Source organism: Manduca sexta, chromosome 7, assembly GCF_014839805.1.
Source record: "Manduca sexta isolate Smith_Timp_Sample1 chromosome 7, JHU_Msex_v1.0, whole genome shotgun sequence".
Classification (NCBI taxonomy): Eukaryota; Metazoa; Arthropoda; class Insecta; order Lepidoptera; family Sphingidae; genus Manduca; species Manduca sexta.
The window spans coordinates 10,473,771-10,499,409 of record NC_051121.1 but is presented as its reverse complement, the minus strand read 5'-3'; the positions used below and the strand labels follow the sequence as shown (position 1 = coordinate 10,499,409).

At 33.8% G+C, this 25,639-nt stretch overlaps 1 protein-coding gene and 1 pseudogene across 1 annotated transcript; both read left to right on the top strand.

Moving 5' to 3' along the window:
- Positions 1-7,644: 7,644 nt before the first annotated feature.
- LOC119193843 lies at positions 7,645-10,302 on the top strand (annotated as a pseudogene).
- A 5,041-nt stretch (positions 10,303-15,343) lies between these two features.
- On the top strand, positions 15,344-23,878 carry LOC119193842. The gene is given in 2 exon segments (XM_037447633.1): positions 15,344-19,365; positions 19,367-23,878. Coding segments are annotated over 2 exon segments (3,906 nt in total). The 5' UTR covers positions 15,344-15,721; the 3' UTR covers positions 19,629-23,878.
- Positions 23,879-25,639: the final 1,761 nt, after the last annotated feature.

Here is a 25,639-nt window from a genome sequence, read left to right as displayed (position 1 = left end):
ACAGATGTATAAATACAGAATCTATGACCCACATAAAAAACGTTGACCGCCTGTCAGACGACAACCGCCTATAATGGGTTTATTTGTGAAATATTATACTAACGAATATATAACTTACGAGATTTATACATTGATTTATTACCCTATTTACCAATTTACTCTTGTGACTAAAATTATTAGAATTAAAGTGAATTGCACATACTTGGCAGCTATTCAGACTACGAGGCAGAAAAAAATTTGCTAAAATTTCCCTTTTTTTTTTTAATTTTTATACAATCTAAATTACCTTATCAATGGCATGTGTATCAGTTTCCTAGGGGGCAGTGTAGTGTCCTAGACTAACTCTTGGATCTGTCCTCTGTACTTTTCTTAATTCTGATATTGGATCTGTCTTCTGTATGTAAGGGAACGGCCACATATTAATTTTAAAGCCAATTACCCTCAAAACAAATTAATTCAAAATGGCGGCTACTTTTCTAAATTCTAACATGGATCTGCCCTTTGTACCTAAGGGCACGGCCTGGTATTGATTTTGAAGCCAATTAGCCTTAAAATAAAGAAATTTAAGACGGCGGCCACTTTTCTCAATTATAACATGGATCTGTCCTTTGTAAAAAGGGAAAAATACTTTGAAGTATGATACAACTTTTAAAGGAACAAGCAATCATCATTAGGTATTGGTGAACGCATTTTACGTAACGCATACCCATCCACGAAAATTTAACAGGTTTGTAGACTCCGTTACAACAATACTGTTTCGAGGAAGAATAAAATCAAGACATATTTCATAAAAACAATATTATGTGTTTATTTTGATTGAAAATTCTTTATCGGGGAGAGAAGGTATAGCAGTGTATTGATGCCAATGTTTAGTAGGACATCGCACAGTTGGATGTTCTGCTCATGTAATGACGCTAGTGTGGTACCATGGATGGGCCTGTTTTCAATCTTACATTACTGCTCCTGCTGAATGTTTACATTCAGTTGTCATAAGAGATCTAAAAATAGTCTACAACAAAATGATGATAAAATAAAAGCTGTTTTAAAGTTTCCGTTACCGAAAACTCAAATTGCAAATTAAGTTTCCAAGGGTTGGTAGGTTACTACAGAAAATTTATAAAAGATTTTCCAAAAATCACTCAACCCTTAACAAAGTGTTTGAAAAAAGAAATAAGGTTAACATAACTTAAGAATATATAGATGCATTTAAAAAATGTAAGGTATTGTTAAAAAATGCCCCTTTGTTGCAATATCCAGATTTTGTTAACAACGGATGCCTCAAATTATGCTGTAGGCACAGTATTATTACAGGGACCGATAGGCAGTGATAAACCCATTGCGTTCGCGAGTAGAACACTTAATGATGCAGAAACCCGCTACAGTGCAATAGCGAAGGAGCTATTAGCCGTAGTTTGGGCATGCAAGCATTTTAGATCTTATTTATATGGTATAAAATTGTAAAAAGTTTATTATTTTGAGTGATCATAGACCATTAGTATGGTTAAATTCATTAAAAGAACCGGGGTGTAGGCTTACCAGATGGAAGTTTAGGTTGTCAGAATTTGACTTCGAAATAAAATATAAACCGGATAAACTGAATAAAAATGCAGATGCTTTACTGCGTATTAAAATTAACGCAATAGATAGTGAAGATATTATTTCTATGATAGTTAATATGGACCAATATCAGAATCCAGAAATTCTCAAAGAAATTGATGATGACGTTGAAAGAATCAAAAAGAAGAGTGAGCGTAAAGCTAATAAAAATTTTGTTTCTAAAAAGTCGATTATAATATCATCAGATGAAGATGAAACAAAGAGTTTAGAGAAAACTTACCCTATACAGTCGATAGACAGTAGTATATTAAATGATACTAAGTCAGAATCGACTGACATAATTACAGTGCATTCTGAAGGAAACACAGATGCAGCTGATATACCAATTTTACATGAAGCAATTGATACTAAGCCTAATCAGTTTTTGATATCTAAATGGCATAGAAATGATATTTCAGTCAAAGATATTTCTAGGGACAAGCAGAAAGTGTGTGAAGTACACATGAATAGTGAGGATAGTGAGATAGAATATTTCAATGATAGTGAGGTAGTAAAGTCATTTTTTTGAAGATAACATCGAAGCATATTTGCTGATGTAATTGCAAATTAATTCAGAAAAGATTCTGTTAAATTTGTTGAATGTACTGAAAGAGTCATTTATATAGAAGATGAAAATGAACAGCGCGAGATTGTTCTTAAATACCATATAGGTAAATCATGTCATAGAGGTATTAGAGAAACTATTACTCATTTAAAAAGAATGTATTTTTGGAGAAACTTGGATCATACTGTAGCAAGTATAATTAATTCTTGTGAAGTCTGCAAGAAAATGAAGTATGATAGGAAGCCAATTAAGCCAGAGATGCAATTAACGCAAACGCAGTCGAAACCTTTTCAGGAAATTTTTATCTACTTATTTAGTATTGAAGGAACATACTTCCTTACAATTGTTGATGCCTTTAGTAAATTAGGCCAAGCATGAGAAGTGACTAATAGATCTACCCCAGAGATCATAAGAGCACTTTCGAAATATTTTTCATTTTATGGCATTCCTAACAGAATAAGTTCTGATCCAGGTTCAGAATTTAATAATAATTTATTAAAAGAAATGTTAAATTTCTATAAAATAGAGTTGCATATAGGAACTCCACATAATCCAAACTCCATGGGTATAGTTGAAAGATTTCGCTCTACTATATTAGAGATATATAGAATCGCTAAATATGAAAGAAAAATAAAAGATCCAGTATCAGTGATGACATATGCTATAATGTCTTATAATCACTCTATACTTAGTGCAACTGGACTTACTCCTTTTGAAGTCGTATTTGGTCATACTGACGAAACGATAATTTTAATGTCGAATTCAATAAAAGTTATACTCAAAAATTAGTAAACGAACATTTAAAGAGAACAAAATATCTCTATAAATATTTAACGAATAAAATGATTCTTAATAAAGAAAGAATTAAAGATAAACGAGGAGGAGAAAATAAATTTAACATTGATCCAGGAGATAGTGTTTATTAAAGGCGTAAATATACCTAGAAGCAAAGATAACCCTCGTTATCAAAAAGCAATAATCATGGATAACGTAAATAGGAACGTAGTTACTGTAAAAGGAAAACAGAAAAACAAAAGGGTTCCAATTAAAGATATTAAACGTCCTTCGCAGGTACGTGATATTTCTTATGCAAGCAATCCAAAGCCTGGCACTTCAGCTTCAAGTTCACATGTTGGACGGAAATATATTAAATGCCAAGTTGCAAACGGCATATATTTTAAATATAACGGTAGAAAGGTATGAAGACTTGATACCAAATATCAGAAATAAAAGAGGAATATTAAATCCTTTAGGAACTGTATTAAAGGTAATTACAGGTAACTTGGATAACGAAGACGCCATTCGTTATGATACACTCATAAGAGGTATTCAGTCTAAACAAAAAGCTATTGATAAAAGAATAACAGTGGTTTCCGAAATAGTGGACACACTGGTTTATTTAACTAATTCTACAAGAAATAACTTTATTATACTGGGAAAAACTATGGATGAAATGGAGTTACTTCTAAATAGAACCCATTGCCAAAGAATTAAAGAATTAGTTATAAATACTTACAATTTATTAACTCATAATTGTCAAATATTATTATCTCGACTAGATGAAGTCGAAACGATTATAGCATTCAGTAGACTAAACATTTTACATCAATTTTTATTGAATTATAATGAATTATTTAATATTTTAAAAGATATCGAAAAGATCGATAATCTTATATTACCTGTAACCTATAAAAACCTTATTAATATAGAAAAACATATTAATATTAAAGCGTTTGTAAAAATCAAACAAATAACATTTATTTTATCAGTTCCTACGATTCAATTAGAGATGTATAATTATTATCAGTTACATCCTTTCCCAATGTTTAACCCAAACCTAAATGAAACCTTACTAATAAAGAGCTGAAATAATAACAAATGGATAATTTATACTGCAACCATATGTTCACAAAAGAATATTGTGGAAATGATATAAACGAATTATATTGAACGTTTATTTGGCACATACATAATTACTATAAATGAAAATGTAAAATTAAGTTTGGAAATATAACAATGAGAAAACGTCGCCATCAAGGACAGTCAGCCGAAATCAAAAGGATGCCTGTGGTGAATTTACCTGAAATAACAACGCACCCTTAGTTCCAGAGGACACCCATCAACTTGGATGGTGTCAATATTGAAAACCTGCAGCTGATGTCAAAAGTGTTAAAGGACAATGAAGTGAATAGTCATTAGTGACGAGGAACAATTAATAGTGAACACTAAGAGTGTTAGTTTAGGCACTATTGTAATCTATATTATATTATTTTGTGTACTGATAATACTGGTAATAAAATATACAACTAAAATTATGTTAAACATAAGAAAAAGATGTAATCAAAATCACCATCTTCAAAGTTCAGATGACGATTTTGAACTTAAGGAGGGAAGAGTTAAGTGCCCTACTACCCTTTATCCCACAGTAGTAAGTACATAGAACAATGGATCATAAGGTGTAGTATGACACATTTATTGTGAATCATTTATTGGTTCTTTGTAATGGTCACGTCACCAATACCCCCACCTCCACTTGTTTGTAAACAATATCATAGTATATTTAAGAGGCTCTAACCAAGCCACAGTGAATTCATTCTTGTAACGTTCATCTTCCAACATGTAACACCGCTCAGTTAATGATTAAAAATATATTTATATTTTATTAAGACAAAACGCTCACTCGTTATTTGACTAGGTATATGAGCGTGACCCTAACGAAAAAGAATGTTAATGTCAAATCAAATTGACCATCGATTAGTAAATTAATATCCGAACAATGTTTCACAAACCTAAATAGATTTGACAGTGATGTCAAATTAACAGAGGCGTTAAATAAAATATAAATCAAATCAAGTGGCTGATGGGCGAAAGATGGTCCTGATCAACCCACCTCTTTTCCGAAAACGTGGCGATATCCATAATTTCAATTCTGGAAAAAAACATATTCTAATTAATCACAAAACTAAGCTTCAAAAGATCAGCAAATCTTTTAAGAGGTAATTAACACTTATAGATGTTGACGATTTCTTCTATTATGTTTAGTGATTTCCGACAAAGACTAAAAATACAACAGCGTTAACCCTTAATCAAATATTGGGAAATTATTTCCCACATGCCACTACTGTAATTTTTTTGTTTTATTTCGTTTTTGGCAACTCTAATCAGTACCAACCTTAGGGAAAAATAATCGTACAGATTTTTTTAATTTTATTTATTTGCAACATTTTGTCTTAAGGCGCGAACTGTCATTGTATGTCAATGTCAAAAACACAGTTTGAAATATTTTGTGAAAAAACCGGTTCAAACGGAAGATTTAAAAGTTTTTGAAGAAAAAAATCTGGTAAGTGCATAAACACAATAATCTTGTAAACTAGACTTGTTTTCTGAATGTTTCTTACGGTTTTTGGGCTCGCAGCATTGATATTTGTTGTATTTTCTTAGGTTTAATTATGTGGGAAATTATTTCCCATTGTTTGTTCCTGCATTTGAAAAATACCAATTTCTATATATACAATAAATAATTTGTCTGTTGCACTATATAAGTACCTAAACAGGTATAGTTACTTATAATTTTATCTAACTTACACAAAATTGTCAGCGAGTTACTCATATATGGAGCTTTCTCGAGAGTTATGACTGCGTTTGTGTGATTTCTCACTTGATTTTTATAACTATTATATTTTAGAACTATTTGTACTGCTCAGACTACCAAGTTAGTTTAGACTTCCTTTTATTTGTTTTAGCTATTTAAATATGGACGCTAAAAAGTTACTAAAAGTTCTACCAAAGAAAAAAATTGGAGGAGGTGGTGCAAAATTTAGACAACTTGTCTGATTTATCAGCCTCAGATTCTGAAGATGACTCATGCTATGTCAATAGCATTCATTCTCCATCCGATACTTACCTCAATCAGCTTGACGATAACCTAATTTAACAACGTCTTGAATATATCTTCGGCTTCGAATCGAATGAAGATAAACAAGAAACGCCTACTATACAAGCCCAACAGATTTCAACGGATGCCTTACTGACAGCCTTAGGAGAAACATCTCATATCACAAACTCACCAACAACAGACAGTCCTTTGCTAACTTACTTAGATACAGAAAATGACGAATGTAATATACAACTTCAAGACATTCACGCATTTGAAGTTCAGCAAAACTTAAATGTCATTGACGTTCCCATGGAAGAGTTTTTGGCAGATGATGAACAGACTGAAACTAACAACGAAATACGCAGAGATCGTTCTAAGCCAAGAGTATGGGAGACAAAATCCGAAACCCATGATATTCCCGTTTTTGAAAAACGTTTTAAACCCAAGGCGAATGACACGCACAAAACTTCACCACTAAGTATTTTTGAACGGCTTTTTCCTGATGAACTGATTGTTATAATTGTGGAACAAACAAATAGATACGCATATCAGAAAAATAGCAACAATTGGCAACCAGTAACTCAACAAGATATTAAGGCGTATCTAGGAGTTTTAATCCTCATGGGCTTAAATCCTCTGCCGGACATGGAACTGTACTGGTCTTCAGATCCTTTTTATTACAACAAGGAAATTGCCCAGGTTTTCCCAATCACAAGATTTAAAAAAATTACGGAAAATCTCCACTTAAATGATAATGAAATGGAACCACCAAGAGGCTCTTCTGAATACGACAAATTATATAAACTGAGACCCCTCCTCACAGAACTGAACAAGGTTTATCAGAGAGAAGCATTTAATTCTGAAGTACAATCAATTGATGAATGTATGGTGAAGTTTAAAGGTCGAAGTTCGTTAAAGCAATATATGCCGAAAAAGCCCATCAAGAGAGGATTTAAAGTCTGGGCAAGGTGCGATGCAAAAACCGGGTACTTGTACCAATTTGAAGTTTATACTGGAAAAGGCGACAGCACGGAAAATGAAGGATTAGGATACAATGTTGTCATGAAACTCTGCAGTAGTGTACCAAAAAATACTTTAGTCGCATTTGATAACTTTTTTACAAGTTGTAATCTTATGGAAGATCTTTATGATAAAAAGATTTATGCAGTAGGGACAGTCAGATGCAATAGAAAAGATCTACCTGATATAATAAAGAAAAAGCAACCAAAACCATTGCGATTGGAAAAACATCAGTTTGCAGCTGTTACTGCAGAGCCAATCACAGCCATTAAATGGCTTGATACGAAAGAAGTCGCTATACTTACGACAGCCCATCAGCCACTAGATACAATGCTTGTAAAGAGGACCCAAAAGGATGGTTCTAGAGCAGACATTCTTTGCCCGAAAGCAATTGCTTCGTATACACTTAGCATGGGTGGAGTTGATCTATTCGATCATTTTAGATCATCGTATCCAATAAGCCGTAAATCACGAAAATACTGGATGAGACTTTTCTTTTTTTTGTTCGATGCATCCATAATAAATGCATATATTACCTACAACTATACACATGTTGCGACCAGGGATGTTATGGAGCTCCGTAACCGTAACCGAAACTATCGGATATCCGAAATAAAAATATATCCTTAACCGTAACCGAATCCGTTATAAAAGTTTCGGATACGTTACGGATAATATGTTACGACTGTTTTACCGCTCGCACGCCACGTGAATCTTGCATAGTTTGTTATGACGACTCCCGGTTATCTGGCAACCCTAGTTATGACTAGAAAATAGAAATCACAGTATGCGCCTGAAGGACATGTATCCATAGCTAAAAATAAATAAAAAAAAAAACATAACCTCATTCATAAGTAGTCATTATAATTCTCTTTGGTAGTCATTTTTTTATTTACGCGTAGGTATTTAATTAAATAAAGTGTAAAGGTCTTGTATTACGTACTAAATTGATTAATATGGGCAAAATGCGTCCAAAGTCTAGTTTAATTTGGTCATTTTTTGATCACGTTGATGTAGATTCCGCAAAATGTAAACATTGTGATAGAAACTTCTCACGAAAAGGAGGCGGTACTACCTCACTAAAATTTCACCTCAAATCAAAACACAGTGATAAGTACAAAGAACTTTTGTTGCTGGAACAAAATAACCAACAAAAACCGCATACATCCAAACAGCTGACACCTTTACAAGAGTGTCGAAAACAGTTGTCAATAACAGAGTCTTTAAAAAATAATGGTACCTGGGATGAAACTAATACCAAACAAAAAGAAATTGATAGATTGGTGGCCGAAATGATTACGTTACAAAACTTGCCATTAAGCTTTGTGGAAGGTGTGGGATTTCAAAGATTAATGCAGGTAGCATTACCACGTTATCGTCTTAGAGGTCGGCAGTATTTCACAAATTTACTGTGCACTGATATCTACAGTAAAATGAGATTAAAGGTTCTGGAATTACTCAAACAATTTGAAAAGTTGTCATTCACGACAGATGTTTGGTCCGAACCCAGCGCAAATGTCTCATTACTTAGCCTTACTGCTCATGGCATCACGAATACATATAAAAGAGTTTCTATAATACTTAAGTGTGAACAATTAGAGGGTCGCCATACAGGTGAAATTATAGCGAATAATTTGAACAATATTTTGAAAGACTGGAACTTAAGCGCGGAATCAGTTCATTGTATTTTACGCGACAGAGGTTCTAATATAATAAAAGCTATGAGTATGGCTAATTTCACTGATGCGAACTGTACTATTCATCAACTACAATTGTGTGTTCGATTGGCGATGGAAACCGAAGAATTTCTCTCGCCAGTGATAACAAAGTGCAAAAAAATTGCGACTCATTTCAGTCATTCCCTAATTGCACAAAATGAATTGAAACAAATTCAAATTGAAAGACTGAACCAATCAGGACTAAGTATACTTCAGGAATGTTCCACCCGGTAAGGCTTTTTTTAAATTAAAATATGCATGTATTTATCCAAACCCATTAAGTACAACCTATGTAAAGATATTTTTTGTTTCATTTTATTTATCACAAGTTTTATTTTTTCGCAGTTGGAATTCGACTTATTATATGATGTCAAGAATATTGAAATTAAAAGACTCATTAGGAACGCATTCAGGAACGCATGCTATACCAATTCTTACTGCTGATGAATGGATCGACTTGAAAAAGTGTTTTACTGTACTAATGCCATTTGAAGAAATTACAAAGGAGTTAAGTAGTGCTACTGCAACAATAGCTTCGGTGATTCCATTAATCTATACTCTTAAAAATACATTAGAAACAGAGAAGTATAAAGAAGACACTTCTGACAACTTTAAATTAATGATTACAAAAATGATCCAGGACCTCAATATCAGATTTCAGGACATTAAAATAATAAAATATATACAATAGCTACTTATCTAGATCCACGGTACAAGCTCAAATTTTTTACTGAAATTACGAAGGAACAGGTGCAGTCAGAGATTTTGGAAATCTTTGGGTGTTCAAAAACTTCACATGATGAAGGTCCTTCTTCACCTAAAAGATCACGTAATGAGCTAGCAACAACAAGCACAAGCAACCAATCACGCATTCAATCTTGTCTAGCTGAAATATTAAGCATAAGTGACGAGGAAGAGCAAAATATAGATTGTGCTGATGAAGTGTACCATCAATTCATTGTTAAAAAGACATTACTAACTGAATACAATAGAGAGAAAAGATTGACACTCACAGAAGATCCACTTTTATGGTGGAAAAATCATACCAAGTATCATAGCTTAAGTAATTTAGTAAGACAGTACCTGTCTCCACCTCCTGGCAGTGTACCGAGTGAGCAGCTTTTCAGTGCTGCTGGGTTAATTTATGACCCTTTAAGAAATCGACTTTCTGGTGATAAGGCTGCAAAATTGCTTTTGTTAAATATAATCTTCCTTTGCTCAGGTTTGACTATTAGAACTATGATTAGGTGATAGACAACTTCATATTTTGTTATAGTTTCATTACTCATAAAAATAATTAGGAAAACGCTTGTTATGTTATTACATAATATATAATAAATATGATTTAAACTTATTATTATATTATTGATATTTATTTTTAATATTTAAACTTATTGCATTTTTAGTAGACTCAACTGAAAATTGAGTAGGTAGATATAATAATAACTTACCTATATGACTGATTGTCATACCAAATGATAACCTAGACTAGATAGAACCTAGAAATAAAACCAAATTGTCATATACTATTTTTATTTTACTTTAATCTAATATCCGTAACCGAAACTATCCGAAACTACCGGATAATCCGAAATAATTACATATCCGTAACCGTATCCGTAACCGATATAATTTTATTCCTATATCCATATCCATATCCAGATCCGAAATTCCATATCCATAACATCCCTGGTTGCGACCCTTCACGGACACCGAGAATTTAGGTTACGCTTAGCACGTGCCCTAATAGATAATCACACAACACGGAAATGTAAAGCACAAACAGGTGTACTTTTTAAAAAAGATAAAAAAGGGGGTAGGTTTGGCGTGCCAGACGAAATTCGTTTATTGAATGTGGGCATACACTTGCCAGAAGAGAATAATACTTACAAAAGGTGTCACTTTTGCAGTACCAAACAGAAAGAACAGAGAACAAAAATACAATGTTCCGCCTGTGGAGTAGCTTTGTGTGCTAAAAATTGCTTCAAAACCTTTCACACTGTTCCACCTCAATAATATTATTTTTCTTAGTAATTAAGTTTCAGTTTATATTAAAACTATATATCATTCCTAACGTTGTTGTTTCATTTTATAACTTTATTCACTCATATTACATTATATTTTTCAATTTTATTATATAAGACAAAAAAGAAACAAGTAAAGTAGGAGCAACTTACATGTATAGAACTTGTAGTAAAAATATATCAAAAGTTGAGAGCTATTCCGGATAATGGAAATAATTTCCCACTTAATTATATTTTGCTTTGAAATACCGGATACTGGGAAATAATTTCCCACTGCAAAACCCCCATTTCCCCCCTTTTTATAAAAAAAAGGAGTTGTTTTTCGAAATCTACGGCACCCACTTACCTAAAAGCCGTGACCAGATTTCAAATTACTCGAAAAATAAAGTTTGTTTGATTAAGGGTTAATTAATGAATTAAAGATTCATTAACAAGCATTTGGAAACCCAAGCAGAATTGTAACGAATAAAGCAGCTGCTTTCACTAGCACTGATTTTTCAAAGTACTGTAAGGCTAAAGGTATATAACATATTACCATCTGGTGTCCCACGTGATAATGGGCAGGTGGAGCGGGTCCACCGTATTATAATTTGACTACTCACCAAAATGTGGATGGCGAGGAAAAACAATGGTACAGTCATGTAAGCCAGGTTTAAAGGGTACTTAACAGCACTTTTTAAAGCAGTATTGGTACAACTGCTTTTGACTTGTTGATTGGAACTAAACCAAAAGGATGTGGAGACAAATCATCTTCTGAAATTAATAGTAAAATCCACCAGTGACGAATCATCTTTTGCAAATATTAGACCAAACCTTGACTCTGAAGAACACAATCGTGCTTCTAACAGAGAAATAACACCAGTACCAAAACTATTAGACATTACGTTACCAGAAAACAATATTGAATCTAATGATAAAGCACCACCACTTTCACCTTCTTGGATCTTGGATGAATCTTCAAATAGAAATCATAGCAATGATCAGCCAAGAGACGGAATGACAGTATGGCCAGACGAATAATTGGTCCTTATTTCTTTGAAAATGCGCGGGGGCAAAACGTCACAGTTAATACCGGACGCTATGTTGCGATGATTTCAGGTTTCAGAAATTGTAAATTCAAAAATAGTGATTTCTAGGACTTGGTTTCAACAATATGATGCTACCAGTCATACATCAAATGATCTGTGGTGGTTGTGAAACAGATGCACCCAGGTACTGATTTTGAAAAGAGGTGATGTCCATGGCCCCCTCGTAGTCCAGATTTGACGCCTCCTAACTTTTTTTTGTAGGGGCACCTCAAACACAGTCTACAGTAATAATCTGAAAAACATCAATCAGCTCAAGGAGAATATCCGTGATGAAATGGCAACAATACACCAGCATAACTGAAAAAAGTTTTCAATAATTTCCGTTCGCGGTTAGAGGAGTGCCGTTGTAGAGAGGGTTGTTATATCTAAAGACTGTACCAATTCTGCAGACCCATCGCACCACTGGACTTTGAACATAGAACACGCAATAACATGGAAAAATTACGGAATTGCTGACACCGCTTCACGAGCCGCACCGCCGAGTCCGCGCCCTCACATGCACTTGATTTCTAGCATCGAATTCGTCACTATCTAGTAATCATTGTTTTAATAAATTTTTGTAAAAATTGAAGTTATAATTAAAATCATAAGAAAATGTTCTACTTTTTTTTTAACTTCAGGCGTCACTCTTATAATTGGGTCATTTACTTGGATCGGACTATAATAGTTGGAAAATACGTATATTAAAATTTTTGGGGTTTAAGAAATGTAAGGAAGCTGCCATAAGATTAAAAAATGACTGATAATGTTGCAAAGTCGGAAGAGATGGATATCCAGGCCACGAATTACATTTGTGGTGCGATTACAAACAAGCAACTTGAATATATAAACGACTTAGATTCCGCATACAAAATAATGTCAAATTGTGATGAAAATTACTTGCAGAAATCAACGACACTACAGATTATATTTCGCAACAATGTAAAATCATTAGCTAAACATTATAATAAACCCAAAGTTATATACTACACCAATGGAAGAAAACATTGACTTGGAAAACTGTAATATAAATGAGAATGTAAAATATAGAAATTTCATTGGAGCACTTTGTATATTAGTTCCATAATTGTTGTAATAAGATACATTTTAAATATGCTTTGCTAGTTCTTAAATATCTTTACATCACATTAACTTATAATAAGAATATAAATTCTGACATGTTAGATTGTTATGTAGATCCAAATTTTGAAGGGAAATATTATCAGTATGGTATTTTGCATCAATCCAATATTATTAATAAAAGGCAGAGACGCAATTAAATAAGAATAGCGTGGTATGCAGATATGATATATGCTTTCGCGATGAACGACACTGAGTTTAAGAATAATTATCGGTTAAGTAAAGAACTTTTTGAAGAACTACATGAGAAGCTGCAGCGTTTATCACCAAAGCCTCGTCGCAGTGACATAACTACACGATATAAGGTATATATCGACTTTTCATTAAAGTATAAACAGTATAAATATATTCCATAACATACGCCAATAGTTGTGCTATTTCTTTAACCAATTACATAATTTTAGGTTTTAGTAGCATTGTCTTTTTACGCCATTGGAAGTTATCAAGGTTTGGTGGATGCTACACGTGGGACGGTGATGTCTCAGCAATCAGTATCAAAGGCAATTAAAGAAGTTACCAACGCTTTAAATGCTGAAGTAATAACAAACAAATGGATAAAATTTCCTTAAACACGTAGAAAATTTTACCTTCGCTTAGCGTTTTCCACCTTTCTGTGCACCGGCTAGCGTATTAAGATTTAATTAAATGTCTTGCCATTTTCGTTGTGTATTCTGCTTCGCATGAGCGGTGCGTAAAAAGCCTTTGGCAACTCCTGGATTTTGCTCCAGGAAATGTACCAGTGCCTCTTGTTGCATAGATGTAGGCGTACTCAGTATTTTACCTTAAATATAAAATAATTGGCGTAAATAAGTAAACAATCGAAATTCAATCATTCACAGGTATTTTATTGACAAAAGGTGTCAATAAATAAGGAAATGTTGATTTTAGAGAATAATGGGACCCAATATTTGGAAATCAAATATTTCGCGCTACAATGGGTAAAAAAGATGTGCTTCTTTACTGCGATTCTTGAGACTCGACGATAAACCCACGAAATCTCTCAGAAAATCAAGAGACAAACTCGCACCTATTAGAGAGTTGTGGAAGTGTGTGAACCTAAAACTAAAAAAGTTTTATTTGCCTGGAGAATATATCACAATTGATGAGCAGCTTGTACTCTGTAAGCATACACGAAACAATGAATCGACAGTTTTGCGCGTAGAATGAGAGTGTCGCCGAGCAGTTGCTGTGCGCTCCCCGGTCGGCATAAATGTGGTTAGTTCTTGGGGATTATTTACACAAATAAACTAAGATTAATTTCCATCCACGTTTTATTTACGCCAGTGACTCCTAATGCAACTCACAACAATATATAAGATTGTTACATATTTCACAGTATAAAAATGTTGAGCATATACAAAAAATTATATATTTGATATAGATGTTTGAATATTGTAGTATTAAGTAGTGGATTAGTTAATAGTTACTATAGTTAATAGCGACAATATTGTATTAGGTTTAAGGTACCTGTAGTCCGGTCAATTTAGACCAAAAAATGAGAGTGAAGTTACATAAAGTCCCAACAAGCTGAATTTCAGTGAAATTGTTCAAAATATAATTATAAACAATGTCTAGAAGTTCCCCATCATTCCCCTGTAAGGAAAAAATTTAATTCAAGGTCAAAGGTCAAAAAAATGAGTTTTTCGCGATTTTCAGCAAAACGGTAAGTTTTATCATAAAAGTACTTCAGACAAAAATTGTAGATCATAAAATTATCTATAAAAATGTATCAATACTTTTTTTCTTACGAGCCACCGTTTCTGAGATATAACGATTCAAAAAGTTATAAAAGTTGTTATCGTCATAATATGCATGAGTACGCCACGTATATACATCTAGAGTTGTAATATTTTATATAATATATATATATATATATATTAAATGTTTAAATATTTTTCTATCGGTCATTGTAACTTATACTTACAATATAAAATATACATAAGTTTTAACTACAAGAATATCAGGTAAAATGAAACCCAGTCCCTTAATCTTTAAGCCAGTGTAACTTCGTGACATCTGTCTTTTGTTCTATTGTGTGCGTGGCTAGGGTCTTATACCTGCTATAATAAATGAAATACTGTTAGTCTTGAGCGTCACTCTGTAGTGAAAACACGTGTTTATCCAAACCTATATTGTGCTGTTTTGAGTTTTATATTAAAAATGTCTGAATATTGTTTTATTTGTGCTAAACTTTTAACTGAAAGTGAAGTTGTTACTGTTGAACGTGGTATGAAGACATTAATTAATGCAAGTATCGAAAGAGCTGATGATTTTTCGGAATATCTCAAAAATCAGAAATCTGTGACAATACATGAAAATTGCCGTAAAATTATACTCGAAAGTCTTCTATTGCTGCAGCTAATAAAAGACAACGTGAAGAACAAGAAGCCAGTACATCCACAGCAAGTCCTCCTCGTACTAGATCACGTATCAGTGAATCAGCTTTTTGTTTCAAAGAACTATGCTTATTTTGTGGCGAGAAATTAAATGAAGAGAGTGAAAGAAGAAAATCCTCAGATTTTCGGCGTCGAATCAGCCAAGTAAGTACACTTCAATTTAAAGATTCAATTCTGGAAACAGCTCGGGCTCGTGACGATGCTTTAGCAAAAGCTGTTCTTGCTCGAGTCGAATTTGAATATGATTTAGTTGCTGCTGAAGCTAAGTATCATCGAGATTGCTATGCTAATTTTTTAAAACCTTCCACTGGAGCTAAAATGGGTCGTCCTAAAGACGAAGCTATGAATTTGGCAATGGAGGAAATATTTACTTACATTGAAAATAGCGATGACTGTCAGTTCACTTTGAACGAATTACAAAAGGTTTGCAAAACTACGACTCTAGATAACAGAACGATTAAGCTACGACTAAAAGTAAAATATGGTGATAAACTTATTATCACTGAGAAATCGGGAGCATCAACATTCATATGCTTAGTGGATAATCATCATGATATTTTGAATCAAGCCTGGTACGAAAGAAAAAAAATGAATAAAACAGAAGAACGATTGAGAGTCCTAGACGCAGCTGCAGCTATTATTCGCGAAGATATTCAAACCGCAGTATTTGATAATTCTAACTACCCTCCACCAAGTCGCATGTTTGAAGATTTAAATAATGAAATCCCAGAATCATTGACATTTCTTGTGGAACGAGTGATTTTAAAAAATAAACGATCAAATTTAGATCATTTAAAATTAATATGCACAAATATTTGCCATTGTATCATGACTGCTGTTCGACCAAGGTCTTTTAAATCTAAATTACAATTAGGCCTCGCAGTTTTTTTTCATCGAAGGTTCGGGTCTAAACGTCTTATACAAATCTTTTCGGCTTTTGGTTTATGTGCTTCTTATAATGATACAATAATGTACGAGGCAGCAGCAGTTTTCCATCGTCCTCCTCATGTCCTACCACCAGAAAGTGGCACTCTTATTCAATACGTTGCAGATAATGCTGATATTAATGTAAATACGCTAGACGGCAATAACACGCTCCACATAATGGGTATTATTCAAATTGTTACTCCAAAACATTCAGTTTTACTAGAAGAACCTATGCCACGAATAAAAGAAACTCTTTCAGCAAATGATTTCAAGGCAAAAGCTCATGTGCCGATACAGACTTATACAAATGACGGTGTAGTAGGCTACAGTAAAATAAATGTTAAAGATTTTGTTTATGGAACTGAAACAGTATCGTTGCTCAAAAAAGTTGATGTAGTATGGTTTTATGGAAAATGGAAAAATGAGTCTTTACCCGGTTGGAATGGTTTTATTGAACGTTTAACAAATAATCATACGAATTATTCTAAATCTCAAATTTCATTTTTACCATTTATTCACCAACCAGCCAGTAACTATAATACTATCTATACGACTTTACTTTGTGCATTAGAGAATGCAAAACGGTATGGCCACACTGTATGCATCGTGACTTTCGACCAGCCCCTGTATGCTAAAGCTCGAGAAATTGTATCAGCCGCACCTCAGGGCTCTGAATTATCAAAAATCATCATCAGACTTGGAGGATTTCATTTACTGATGTCTTTTATGGGAGCAATTGGTCATATTATGCAAGGAAGCGGCATGAAAGAAGTACTAGCAGAGATCTATGCGTCAAAATCATTAGAAAAAATGCTGAATGGTCATGCTTACGCAAGAGCTGTTCGAGCTCATACACTACTTCAGCTTACTTTGGCAATTATAATATTAAAAGAAGTTGAAATGAATGACATAATGGATGCAGATCTAATCGTAAATATCGAGCATATATTAGGTAATACTCTTTCATACAATGATATTGAAAATGACGATGAAGTATCTGGAGCTTTACTTGATAAATTTAATCAAAAACTAAAAGAATATGAGGAACGAGGACCAACTGCAAAACTTTGGATTCAATATTTTTGTATGGTTTCCATTGCTAAAGAATTCCTAAGAGCTGAGCGTATGGGGGATTGGAAAGCTCATTTAAACTGCGTCAAAGAAATGCTTCCTTATTTTCACGCGTCTGGACATTTTCCTTATGCTAAATCTGCACACCTTTACTTGCAGGATATGGAACAATTACAGAATTTGATTGATCCTGAAGTTTACGAAAAGTTTTCAGGAGGATTTTTTACAGTTAGACGTTCAGACAAATTAAGTTGTGGAACTTCAACGGACATGGTAATCGAGCAGTCTATGATGAAAGCTATGAAGACAGATGGAGGTATTGCTCGAGGGAGAAGTACAAAAGAGAGCGTCATCAGTAAATGGGTTTATAGTATGCATGCTATGAATACAGTTTGTGACAAATTAGAAGATATCGCTAATGTTAGGATGGATACGACCGAGCAGCATGTTGATGCAAGTGATTCACGAGTAAAAAAAGATGCTAGAGACATACGAAGACTTTTAGAGTGGTTCTCAACGCATGATCCTTTTCCAGAGGTTAACAAAATTGTTTCTATTGCGAGTGGTGTCGTTGGTGACGATAAAATTAATTGTTATAAAGCTCGTGAAGTTGGACTTGCTTCTATGGCAAAAATGACAGGACTGACATTCAATAATATTAAATTAAAACACGCTGATAAAGTTGTTCCTCTCTTAACTATGACTAGTTCCATAAAAGTTCATGAAGAAAAAGTACCTATTGACCCTGTATTATTGTTCCAACGCATGAGTATTACTGCAGCATTTCAAGATGAAATTGAAAAATATTTTGAATATGAATTAGCTCCCTACCCTTTATCGTTATTTGATGACATCGGGATGCGTAAAACACAGAAATCTACCATTTACGATTGTTTTGAAAAAGTAAATATTGATATTAACAACACTAATGCGACATACATCATTGACGGAGGATACTTACTACACCGCGTTGTGTGGGATAGCGAAGAAACATTCAACGTTATCTTAGATAAATACGTTCAATATGTACGTAGACATTTTGGTTCCAGAGTTACTGTCGTATTTGATGGCTATGATGATTGCACGAGAAATATCAAAGCTGCAGAACAACGTCGTCGAACTTTAGCAACATCTTCATCTTCTGATATTTTATTTGATGAACTTATGACAGTCCCAACCAGTCAACAGAAATTTCTTACAAATACCCACAACAAGTCTCGGTTCATTTCAATGTTGAAAGAAAAGTTTACGGCTGAAAATATATTGGTAAAACAAGCTAATAATGATGCTGATGTATTGATTATTGAAACAGCAATAGAGCAATTCAATTTGACAAATACAACTATTGTTGTTGGTGAAGATGTTGACTTACTTGTATTACTCACTGCTCGAACGCCAACTGAAAAAACTATTTTTTTCTTAAAACCAGGAAAAGCTCAGCATCAATCAGATATATATTCATCAAAAAGTTTATTTACTTTAGTAAAGTGTAAAGATCATGTACTATTTTTACACGCAATAACTGGCTGTGATACGACATCTGCATTTTACAGGAGGGGTAAAACAGCAGTTTTCAAAATGTTTGAAAAACAAGATTTAATTCAATGTGCTGAAGTTTTTAAAAAGAGTAATTCAACTCAACAAGAAGTTATTACCAACGGCATCCGCTTTCTTCTTTCTATGTACGGAGCTCCTAAAAAAACTACCTGTTTAGATAAGCATCGATATGCATGTTTCGTTAAAAATACTAAAAATAAAAAACAAGTTCAATTAGCTTGTCTTCCTCCAACCTCAGTTGCTGCTCACCAACATCTTTTTCGAGTATATTACCAAGTTCAAGTGTGGCTTGGTTATCAGCTAGACCCTACAGACTGGGGTTGGAAGTTGGTCAACAATATATTAGAGCCAGTTCAAACTTTACTTCCACCTGCGCCGGAAAAACTGCTGAACACTATTTTTGCAACTGCAAAAGGGATGCAGTGCTAAATGTGGTTGCAAAAAAGTCGGACTGTCTTGTTCTTTGGCATGCACAAATTGTCAAGGCCGGTCGTGCTCTAATATTGAATCACAAACAATGGAGGATTCGTTTGACTCCGACGAAGTATCATGCGATACATCGCTATTGACGCAATTTACTTGCATCCAAAATGAAGATGAAGAAGAAGCAGGAGAAGAAGAACAAGAAGAAGATCAAGAAGAAGAACAAGAATTTGAAACTTACGAATAAGACGAATAAACTTCAACACTTTTTTTTCATTTACATCGCTTTTATCTTTCCCAATCTTTGAAAATTTCCGTTATTTTGCAAAAGTTTTACATTAAACAGGATCACAACTGACCCGAGGAGTAGCCCTACTGGGGAAACCACGTTAAAAAAAACGCGCTAAGTACACTACCTCATAGGTGGCGTGGAAACGTGTGCATATTATGATAACAACTTTTATAACTTTTTGAATCGTTATATCTCAGAAACGGTGGCTCGTAAGAAAAAAAGTATTGATACATTTTTTATAGATAATTTTATGATCTACAATTTTTGTCTGAGGTACTTTTATGATAAAACTTACCGTTTTGCTAAAAATCGCGAAAAACTCATTTTTTTGACCTTTGACCTTGAATTAAATTTTTTCCTTACAGGGGAATGATGGGGAACTTCTAGACATTGTTTATAATTATGTTTTGAACAACTTCACAGAAATTCAGCTTGTTGGGACTTTATGTAACTTCGAATGTCTAAATTGACCGGACTACTGTAAGGATATTGTCCAAATGATGATAAATGAATAAATAAATAAAACATAAGGACTAATCCCTAAAAGCTGATACCTTTTCGAAGACGTATATCATTCAAACTGTATTTACCCAGCAAACTAGACAAGTACGGTATGAAAATGTGATGGATCTATGATAGTAAAACAGATCACTTCTTGTTTTATCACCCAGAATCGTTAAAGCATTAACACACCCTCGAATTTGGTTCGAACGGACATAAAAGTGATACATCAGTTGTCCGCGACAATAAATTATTCTTTCTTTCTTTCAAAAGATTAAAACATCTTTTTTATGTTTTGGTTGAAAAGATATTTTAAATAGTCCGATGCGTATCTTTAGTGACCACAACGCCTGTGAGAGCTATAGCTCCCCTGAAAGTATGAAAACTGAAGAGTATCTGGTGCCAAAAATGAGGCCTTTGTTACAAAAAATAATGAGTCAAACTGCACAGCTCGCTTTCCATTCCAAAATCATACTTTGCAATGACAACTTGAACTAAAAGAAAATATTAAAATACATATAAAGATTTCTTTTTTCTAGGAGCTTCACCCGATAGAATTTTAGAGGGTGGAATTAATGAAATAAAATGTCCATTATCAGCTTTCGGAATAAATGCTGTAGATGCTGTAAAACAAGAAAAATAAATTTTGGAATACCAACGGGACAGTAAACCGTCGAAACTCAAATCTCAGGTCAAAAACCCTATTTTATTGGAAAAGAGTACCTAGAGGACAAAATGCCTTGGGTATGAGCTGCTTCAGTCAAATAATTTGAGCTCTTTGCATTTTATGGATGTGATAATTGAAATGAATACTTTGATTCTTGATAGTTGACAAAGCTTTTCGAAAACTAGGATTGACGTCGCATTATGCCCGTACGGAGAAATACACTTGACTTTCGATAATTTTTACACTAACATTGTTAAAATGGCTGAGAAAAATAGTGCCAAATCTGATACAGAAGATGTATGTAACCAAAACCCACCACTGCACGTTTACCGTGTTTGCATCCGCACACGCCCTTTTGTAAAGAGCGTCCAGCATTATGGTTTGCCAGCCTAGAAACCCAGTTCGACATTAACCAGATGTAATTGTGCGTTTAGACGCCACGCGCTCTTAAAGAGTGTTAATCTTAATTTGGAAAGGACGCCACCGTAGATGAATCGAAGAAATTAGAAAACATGAAAGCGGCTTAGGTATAGACCAGAAAGAAAAAAGATTACTAAACTATTTTTATTAAAATAGTTCTATAAAAAATACGTTTTGTTTGTTTATGGTTCATAAACTGATCTCGACCTATACGACGTATAGAGACAACAGTTTTGCATGCGCAAACATAAATTTGTCCGCACGTTCGAGAAATATTTCATGCTTATACGCCTTTCACACACCGACGCGAGTTATATCACCGTAACAACCAGCAGGAACACCAGGAATTGATTTGATGATAATGTCCGTCCTTCACTAGTACTTGAGGACTCAAATACAGTGTGTTCTTTTTGTGACACCAGTTATTCCAGCGATAACGATGGCTACTCCCGAAGTCCCGAATTCGTTCGACGATAGCCGATCAAACCACTAAACAAATAAGTACATAGGGTATTCAAACTTGATGTAATCCGATTCAAATTAAAGTTCAATTACTTTCTAATAATATAAAAAAATAATATAAACTATTGTTCCATTTTCATTTATATTATAATGGTCATAAGTTGGAATCAGGGAGACCTTTCTCTTCATCAGGTTACTTGTGTAATCATTTACGCTCAAGACTGAGTGACCAAAGTTTAGAAACATTATTGTTTTGGCGATCTCATTCTCTTACTCAACCAAAGATTATCTAACGTATTATCTGACTTTCTGGTCAAGAGCAACAAATATTTTAATTATTTACTTTTGTTTTGAGCTTAAATGTGGCCATAGATTCGATTTAAAGCTTTTAGGTAGTTAGTAAGGTGAGGGGAGGCAGGCGACGGGGTAACTGCATCCACTAAAAACATAGATGGCTCTGTTCCTTTTATTACGATTAATTTTATTTTTAGTGTCATTTAGACCTGGAAACAGAGATGACCTCGTGTTAGACAACAGCAAATATTTCAAAATATTTAAGGTTTCTGCAAACCAGTAAAGCGAGTACATAGTTTAGATGTGTTATTTAAACTTGTCTGAATATTAGTTATATGCAAAAATAAAGAATTTTTAAGTAAAACGAAAATAATAACCTCAAAATTGTCGAGTAGGTCAAGTTCGCCACAATGAATAGACGTATGGTGCGCTTGTCCCGAAAACAAAATTGGGTGTTAGTTAATTCGTCGCATTTTTTGTTTTAGTTACTTCATATTTTCAAAAGAGAAACTCAAATACCTTGATCTAGAGAAACTTTACGTGAGGCGGTTGAAGCTGTTCGATCAAGCACATTATCTGGTTATAATGCAGCTAAAATGCATATAGAATACCCCGTAAAACAATTATGGATCATGTCACAGGTCGAAGCGATCAAAAATCTTCTACACAACGTAGACCAACCACGTTGTCAACTGATATTGAACAAAAGTTAACTAAAACTGTTAATTCCTATATTTTTGTGCCTTTATTTAGTTTTTAACAAATAAAATGGATTTCGTATTAGGGCTACCATATTTTTTATTCCAACATATCCGCACACGAAACTCAAAATTAGATTTGACATCCATAGATTATTTTAATATTGAAAGATTAAAAATTCTCCAATAGCAATGCGGGTACAACTTATTTTTCATGTTAATTTTTCGAGTTAATAAATCCAAAGGTAGGTTATTGAATAACAAATATGTATTTCTGTTCTTGTACGAGGGGCGGCTGAAAAGTTTTGAGCCTAAGTACCTTTAAGTATTACTTATGACTCGCGCAACACACTGCTAAGTGCGAATAGCTTAGGGAGTATTTAAGTCAAGTTTCATGTCATTAGCATCATTACGTTTTTAGTAATTGAACTGTAAACGTCACCATGTCCGAATCATCTGCACTCTGTACGAAATTGCAGTATAAAGATGTCATAAAATTTCTTACAATGAAGAACAAAACGCCGACTGAAAATTTGAAGAGATGTTAGGCAGTTTATGGGGAGTCCGGACCTACGTTTGCGACCGTAAAACGTTGGAGGCGATTGTTCAAACAAGGCAAGGAGTCGCTGGATGATGTTCCCAGGTCGCTACGCCCAAACACCGTTGGTACCGTAAAAAACGTTGAAAAAGTTAAAAAACTTGTTCTTGAAGATCGGTGAATTACGTTGTGGCAAATAGCTGAAGCCATGGGCACCAGTAAGATCCTGTTTTTGCAAGACAACACGCCCGTCCACACTGCGCGAGTAGCAAGGCCCTCGCTGAGACCGAATTCGAAGAAATCAACCACCCACCCTATAATCCAGACGTGACTCCTAGCGATTATTTCCTCTTTTCGAATTTGAAGAAAGACCTCCGGGGACGGAGATTTTCCATTGATAATAAAAAGAAGGCCTTAAACAAACATGTCCAAGAGAAAAACGGCGAATATTTTTTTACCGGGATAAAAGCCCTTTATAATAAATGTAACAAATGTATTGAAATAGAGGGAGATTGAAAATATATATTTTTTATACATTTCAACAGTATTTTTCATACCTTAGACTCAAAAACTTTTCAGCCGCCCATCTTAATATAAATAATAATCATAACATTTTAGCTTGCAATTCAACAACCATATAGTTATAAATAACTTGAAATTTCACATCAGGATTTTTTTCCGTCTCTGTCCATGTAGGTAATTATGATCAGATGATCCCAATTACCTACATGATGACCCCCATTGCCGACATTATCTAACATCGGTAAAACAGTATTATTGTTTGTTTTTAAATGCTGAAAGTTCGTTCAAGAAAGAGCACTCGTTAATAAAGCTAACTGGAGTATAGACCTCCTAGAAAAGGATGTAAAGCTCATTGATGAACAGAATTGATCTTGATCGGTCCGGATGTCAAAATTTTACTCCGGCAAATTAAATATTTGTTATAACTAAGAACAAGACATCGAATAGATTTTCAAGAAACGCTGGAGGCCGGGCCAATAAGCAAATTTTTTGTTTGACTAAAGCATTAAACAATATTAATTTATTAGAATCTAATCTATATTTTAAACGAGGAGATTTAGGTTGTGGGGAATTATAAGATGAAAAGGAAATTTGCTATCAGGTGATGAAATCAAAATGAGGTAATGATCATTGCCACATGTAAATGACAAAGTTTGCCAATTAACAATAGAAGCCAGATCAGGAGTGCAAATAAATAAATTTACATAATATTATTACCTTTAATACAGATTATAAAAAAATCACTAGAATGACTAGGAATGGATATATTTTTAAAGGGTAAATTACTCAGAACTAAAATGCTACAACGCTGTAGCCATCATGTCTATCTTCTCTTATACAAAAACATTTAGGAATTCTAAAATGATAGTCGAGTTTCAACCATGTTTCTGAAAGAGCAATTATAATTGGACTATATTTATTAACAAGGTATATTAAATAACTTTTCTTATTGTTTACACTCCAACAATTCCATGGGATTATGTTTTTGTAATAAATTAATAAAATCTGTTTTAATGCGGAATCAAACCACGGTCTAAATGTTTTGTCAGTTAGTCAAGACTTATAAACAGAACTGTGATAGTACAATGTATATTTATTTACCTTCATTTTGTTGTATGAAGTTGGATTTATGTGCTTCTCGGTAAGTTTTGGCGCTTCTTGCTCTGCCACCAAATCCATTGACTGTATAAAGTCTCTCAATATATTCCCAGTCTGCCCTTTAGTTGCCAATAAGAAGAGGTTTATTTGAAAATTATGGCAAAAACATTTCAATAAATGAGGTACATCATAGATATGGTACAATTGGTTCTGGCCGATATTATAACAGATATCATTGGTATATTTGTTGGTATGTGAGAGTTCAGCATTAGAACCTGATATTAATGACTTAATAGCAGCAACATTGGCAGAACCTTGGTCACTGATTGTAGCTCTTACTATGAATCCAGATTTAAAAACTGCTTATGCTATTTCTTTAATAATATTCTTTAAAACAAATGTTTTAACCCCATCTCGAGCAAAATAAAATGCAATTGGTATTTTCCAAGGAGAAAACAAACCCCATAACATAAAAACTAAAGCTTTATCAGCTGCATTGTTAGTGCGTTTGCCAGAACCTATATCTTCAAACCTTCAATGACCCCAGTAAAGAAAATAAAATTTAAGTGTTTTTTAAGACATTTCATCAAACTTTAATGTGCATTGCCTGTCTATTGCGGGTTTATTCAAGGCAGCGTCTGCCAAATGCTGAAATATAAAGTCATTAATACCAGGCCTCAAAGGAATATTGCTTAAGAGAGAATTAATTCGAGATTTACATGATAATGCCAAATGTTTACGTAAAAATCTATAGAACTTAGGGCTT